This window comes from Rhagoletis zephyria, unplaced genomic scaffold (genome assembly GCF_001687245.7).
Source record: "Rhagoletis zephyria isolate East Lansing unplaced genomic scaffold, Rhagoletis_zephyria_1.1 Rzeph_scaffold_02683, whole genome shotgun sequence".
NCBI lineage: Eukaryota > Metazoa > Arthropoda > Insecta > Diptera > Tephritidae > Rhagoletis > Rhagoletis zephyria.
Window position 1 is genome coordinate 61,684 of NW_016159767.1, and position 6,812 is coordinate 68,495.

At 37.3% G+C, this 6,812-nt stretch overlaps 1 protein-coding gene across 1 annotated transcript; it reads right to left on the reverse strand.

Annotated features, from left to right (window-relative positions):
* Nucleotides 1-4,980: 4,980 nt before the first annotated feature.
* Nucleotides 4,981-6,078, reverse strand: LOC108367432 (uncharacterized). The gene has a single exon (XM_017622043.1). The coding sequence runs from the start codon at nt 6,076-6,078 to the stop codon at nt 4,981-4,983; it is 1,098 nt and encodes a 365-aa protein (XP_017477532.1).
* Between the last annotated feature and the right edge of the window lie 734 nt (nt 6,079-6,812).

The following is a 6,812-nucleotide window of genomic DNA, read 5'->3' on the forward strand; positions in this document are numbered from 1 at the left end:
TAAAGCGGCTGGCAAAAATATGGAAAGGAAGCAAAACTTTAATCATAGCATTTATCACATGAAATTAATATTCGATTTCATCGAAAGGATATTAAACATCTTGAAATTATTACACTACATAAAGTTCTTTCTGATACTGATGTATCAATTTTGCCGCTACTCGACCAATTTCCTGCATTGGTAAATGATGCAGACATAATTGAATTTCAGTTTCGCAAATTGAAGTTGAGTGAAGGTAACTTCAAAAACTGTACCTGTTTTTGGAATAAAGTAAGTTTGATTAAAAATGGATTGGGTGAAGCGGCCTTTGGAGAATTTTGTGATTTAGTTCATAACATTTTTAGTCTGCCTCACAGTTCCGCAGCAGCTGAGCGTAAAAATCTTTGATTAAGGTTAATTAAGAAACAAATTAAAATTTAAAACATTAAATAATATAATATTAACAATATACAATTGAAGGGGTTAGAATCATAAGGGTCTAAGTGACATTTTTGAAAATATAAGTTATACCCATATTTGTATAGTTAGTTATATAGTATAGTGATTATTTGGTGACAAAGGGTAAAAATTCTTTGAATTAGTTAATTCACCTGCATTCATTTAGACAAGAATCATTTCAAATGCATTTACCCAGAATTTACAATAAGTAATCAACTTTAAGCTTAATTATATGAAAAAAATTTCAGATCTTAGATCCTTTTGATTCTAACCCCTTCGATTGTAATGCACTTTGGATGCAATATAAAAAAATCGTTATAAAAGCTGAATTGGCATATTTTCTTGATAAAGAGGAATAAACTCCACTTAATTTCCCGATGTAATAAAAATTGGTGAATTTTTTACAATTTGGTCCATTTTTGATCCGAAAAATTGATTGGAAATGGCAACCGTGCTCTGAAAGCACCTTTCGAGTAACATTCGTTCGGTGTTCGAGTTCCATTATGTTCCTTTCGAATTTTATTTATCCCCTTTCGAATTTTCGAAAATTTGGTACTCCCTGCGTATAAAGCAAATACCAAAATGGTGGCATTGTAGAAAATTCTATTCGAAAGCAACCAAGCACTCGGACGTCCACAAAAATGTAAGTAATTGCAAAAATATTTCTGAAAATATGTATTCTTTTAATCAAAAAATCATTTTTAGGACAACTAAAATGAAACAACCAAATATAAAGCCTCGGCAATTTGATATATTGGCGTTTTCGCAATGGATTTACACACTTCAATGATGCAACGTGACATTGACTGCTGAGAAAGGTCTACGTGTTGGCCTTGACCAATTTAGTGTTGGTATTCTCCTTGGTATTTTACGTGACAGAGAAAATTCGAGGTTTTTTGTGGTTAGGAAAAAATCTAGACGTGATGGAGCAAAACGGACTTCAGATTCGTATTCAGCTACCCCAGAAATATATGATAGACTAGGTTTGGTCAAAGGATAACACAGTTCCACAAAAAAAATGCGTGTATAACACCGTACACATGATAGAAGCGAAACTTCTTAAAAAAAGTGTGAGTACCAGGTACATACTCACGAAATTGGATGTGTAAACATATGTTTACGGTTCGGCAAACCATTAGGCGATTGAGTTACATACATAGGTTTGGTTAGAAATCAAACAATAATTTCATTTCATCTTATTAATTTTCTGATATACATTTAATTTATTTATTCATTTTCCGGTAACACCACCTTACATGAATTCGCGCTTCTAGCATCCATACGACCAGGTTGTAATGGAAGTAATTGTGTGTTTAACAAATAAATGAAAATGTTTATAATGCAATCAATAGATCCTTACGAATTCGCCATTACCAAGGCACTAAGTAACGTACGCCCTTTTGTTTGCAAAATGCATTTATTTGAGTTGAAAGAAGACACATTTTTTTTGTTCGGCATTTATTCTTACTCGATTTCTATCTTCATGTGGTAGCAAGAGTATGAAAATATAAAATTACCTTATAAATTAACAGCATAAGTATCACATGTATGCTTAGTCCAATTCACGAAATCATTTCATCGATCTGAGTAAAAAGTAAGTGCATAAACACTTTTTCGCGTTAGTTGAAATCATGAAATGGTGTTCGTTCATTCAGTTTCTCCACAAACGCATGAAATGTTTTCATGAATTGGCCTACGCATAGGGATAAATCGATACAAGTAAATCCAAGTACTCACTCGATACTTTTCTCAATTTACCAAGTATTTTTGTACTCGATACTTTTTACTGCGATCCAAGTAGGTATCGAAAAAAAGTACTTGTATCGGAAGCGCAAAACTTATTATGCTTCAGCATCTTTTTTGGAAAGCAACCCATTAGAAGAATGGGAAGATATGCGCACTACATTTCCGCAGCTATATAAGCAAGCCCGTCTATACATAACGGTTGTTGGGTCATCTGTCCCTTTCTAGAGGTTTTTTTTTCAATTAGAATATTCACTCCTTTCATCAGATATAATTAAAAAATATTTGGCAAATCGAGTCGAGTTCAAAGTTTCGAATTTCAGAACATGCACGTCTATCAAAATCTCGCCTTTCTGGAAAACATTTGGAAAAGTTGATTTTTTGGGGAAATATAACAAAAAAGGACTTATTTTTCAAACTTATTTTATATGAAAGAACTTTATCTATTAATCTTGTAAAAATGTATTATATTCTGTTTGTATGAAAAAAAATTAGAAGATAAATAATCTTGTAAAAATGCATATTTTTTGTGAAAAAAATTCAATAACTTTGAAAAATTTGCAAAATCGTAGTTCTATGTACAAGTACTCGACACCTTTCCGATACTGAGTAGGTATCGATACCTTGTTTGAGACAAGTACAAGTACTGTCGTCAACCCGCTTGCGAATTTAACGCAAGTAACGTTGTCAGAAGAAAGGCGTATACACAAATTTAGTCCAATGACGTATTACTTGGTTTATTTCTAAAAATGTAAAGTCTTGTTACAAAAATATAATTGGCAATACTTTAGGAGTTACTCACCGCAGTGTGTCCTTTACTTGATCCCTTTGGTTGACGACTGACTTTGAGATTGACTTGCGCCAGCAGATCAACCAAATTATGGCAGCGGTAGGGTTCGAAATTTCAGACGTTGGTATCGATACTGAGTACTCATACTGGCATCGAGCTTATGGTATCGATACTCTAAAAGTATCAGGGAAAAAGTATCGATACTACTCAGTATCGGATTCATTAAAATACGTTTTTTGGGATACTAAAATTAGTTTATTCTTCAATTGTATATCTAGTTATTTCCTGAAATTAAAACAATAGAAATTTAACGTATTTGATTTTTATTTCATTGCAAAGCTTACTTTCATGTTAGAAGTAATTGTAACGTTAAATGCACATACATTCATACACATATGTATATATATATATATGTATATATACTTTCACGAATTTCAAATTTTATTAAGAAATTTTTGTAAACTTTTTGGGTATGCATTTCGGTATCCTATTCAATTTTAGTATAATAAAGTGGAAGTTTGAATTAAAAGTCAATAGTAGTAGGCTACACGTAAACTTGAATAGGTTGCAAAACTGCATACCCAAAAAGCTTCTAAAAATTCTGCCTTTTCGTGAACTTTGCGTAAAGTTTTATGGCCTTATTTATAAAAAATAAAAAAGGTATATAAACTGAAAAATGTATGAAAATGTCATTGTATTAAGCTCTTTAAACCTACTTTATTTTGTATGAATAAGGCCATTAAACTTTAATTTATTTGGTTTATGTTATGCAACAGACTACACACAATTTTAGTTTATTTTAAGTGATGGACAAATTTGAATGATAGTAATCCATATAAGCAACGAAAAAATTGGGTTGCCAATGGAAGAAAAAATTTAAGAAGTGTGTTTTTTAATAAGTATTCGATACTACGAGTACTTTGCAAAGTATCGAGTAAAATTACCAAATAAGGTATCGAGTATTAAAGTACTAATTTTTATACCCTCAGTATCGATACTTACTCAATATCGATAGTATCGTTCGAACCTTAGGCAGCGGTAAATGAGCGAAAGACACATTGCGGTATGTATGTACACAAAACCAATGATTCAATAATACAAGGTTCGATAAACTGACAGGTCTCTCTCGCACCGCTCCCTTAGCAGTGGCACCGTGTTGCTTCTTTGCAAATTTACATGGAAACAGTGTAGCTTTGGTGTGAAATAAAAGTATAAGCTTTTGTGGAATATGTTTAGTTGTATATGCATATGAAGTTTATTTAACTGATGAAAACATAAGCATTGGGTGTTTACATCAATCTCATAGTAGTCTTATTTTAATTTTGAGTCATTTTGCAGCTTTTATACGGCTAAATAGCATATTAATTACGTAATTCACGTAGATTATCAATATTACGTTCAACATTTCGTTTAAAATGCCAGATTTCCTGCAAATACATTAGAATTTACGAAAGGAACTTCACTACTACTTGCCTACTTTGCGTACATTTCTACTACCATTTCCGAAACAAGGGATTGCATTCTTGCCCTTTCTCTGCCCTTCGTAAATGCAACCTTTTGTAAGGGAGTGTCAAACCGCTGCTGTCAATAATTATCTAACCTTGTATTATTGAATCATGCACAAAACCTAACATTAATTTGTGCATACATATTTAAAAAGGCAGAACTCCGCGACAAACAACTCCAATGCTTTTCCTACATGTATGTACATATGTATACGAACAGAAAAACCAAACGAAATAGACAATACTGCATTGACCGTATCTATTGCGCGGACATGTACATATGTACATACGTGCATGCAAAGAGTTAGCGGCAAATTAAATACATGGGATACATAGATGACACTCAGAAACATATATGTGTACATATGTATCTCTAAATAATGAGAGTAACATATGTATGTATGTAAAATATTTGATATATAAATAAGAAATCGAAATGGAATACAAAAATGAAGTACATGAAATTGAAATTATGTTAAAGGCAGGAGTTCACAACCCCGTGAATCAGCCCGATTCACTACCTTCGACGTCCAGAACAGCCAATTTGGAGACGGCGCGTCGCTTCAATCCACCGGAAGTGAGTACGTCAGCTCGTCTGACCTCACCATCTGCTCCCGCATACAAGCGTTCAACCTTACCTCGGCACCAGTCCCGGCGAGGTACATTGGGATCGCATATAAAGACGAGGTCATCTATCTGCAGAGGTTTTGCCCTCTGGCACCACTTAACCCGGCGAGTCAATGTGGGAAGGTATTCCGCTATCCATTGTTTCCAAAAATGGTCCCTTAGTTGTCGGGCCAGACGCCACTGTTGTCGCAGAAAGCACGTCTTCTCCAGAACTGCGTTGGCAATCGGAGTTTGCGGTGTGTTGGCTTCACCCAGAAGGAAGTCATTAGGAGTCAGCGGCTGCTCCTGGTTGGCATCGATGGGCAAGTGCGTCAGCGGCCGGGAATTCACTATATTTTCAGCCTCGATGAGGAAACAGTTGAGCGTGTGCTCCCGTGGCGACGTTTCCTTCAAAGTGTGTCGTAGTACCCTCTTGACGCACTGCTCCAACCGTTCCCAAGCGCCCCCCTCTGCCGGGTTGAAAGGCGAGTTAAAAATCCACTCTACGCCCCTTTGCGACAGCTCACTCTGCAGGCGATCGCAATCAAATACTTCACTGAAGCGCTTTGCTTTGATGTCAGCACCGACGAAGTTCTTCCCATTATCGGACTTCATACGTACGGGAACGCCGCGACGATTTATAAAGTTGCGCATTGCGACTATACATGAGTCAGTGCTGAGGTCATGAGCCAACTCCAAATGTACGGCCCTGACGGTCAGGCACGTGAATAACGCCATCCATCTTTTTTCGTGAGCACGACGAACGGTTACTGTTATCGGTCCAAAGTAATCAAGGCCCGTATAGCTGAACGGCCTGATATGGGGAGTTAGCCTATCAATCGGAAGCGGACCCATCAATGGTGGAACGGCGTGGATTTTCTTTAGGCGGCGTAGGGCGCATTTGCCGATTACACTGCGCAGCAAACTTCTTATACGTGGTACCCAGTAACAGCGACGTATCTCGCAAATAGTGGCTTCCAGATTTTGATGACGCATTTTGATGTGGTAGTGCATGGCGACCAAATTTGTGAAATCATGCCTTGGGGGCAGTATGATTGGGCGTCTCGTGCATATTGGGAGCCAGCTGGCAGCATCTATGCGTCCTCGTACACGAAGAACACCATCTTCGTCAATATAAGGTGAAAGTTGAATAAGCGAACTGGTGCGTGGTAGGTCCTGCCCGTTTTCGATCCGCTGAACCTCCTCGGCGTATTCAGCATGCTGAACAAGACGGCACAAATAAAGCTTAGCAGTCTCGACTTCTTTGGCTGTCAGCCCATAGCATCGGTCTGGTGGATTACGGCGGCGGCAAATATCAATGAATCTCAGGACCCATTCTGTCGTCCTCACCAGTTTGCTGAATGAAGAGAATCGGTTATAATCTAAAAATGTACAACTTACGATCGCAAGGGCGAATTTAGGCCGAGGTTCCTCGGCAGCTTCCTCATTATGATTGTATGTCCCCTCTGACGGCCAAGCCTGCTCTTCTCGTAACAAAAATGGTGGGCCGCGGGACCAACGAGAAGATGAGCTGAAGTCGACAAAGTTATAAGCTCGAGTGGCCTCATCGGCGACATTGTCCTCGGTAGGTAGCCATCTCCAATTTGCGATAGTAGGTGCGGCTAATATCTCGGCGATCCGATGCTGCACAAATGGCTTATAGAGCCGATGTTCACTGCGAAGCCACTGGATAATTTTTTCGGAGTCACTCCAAATGATGTAGTCATCAA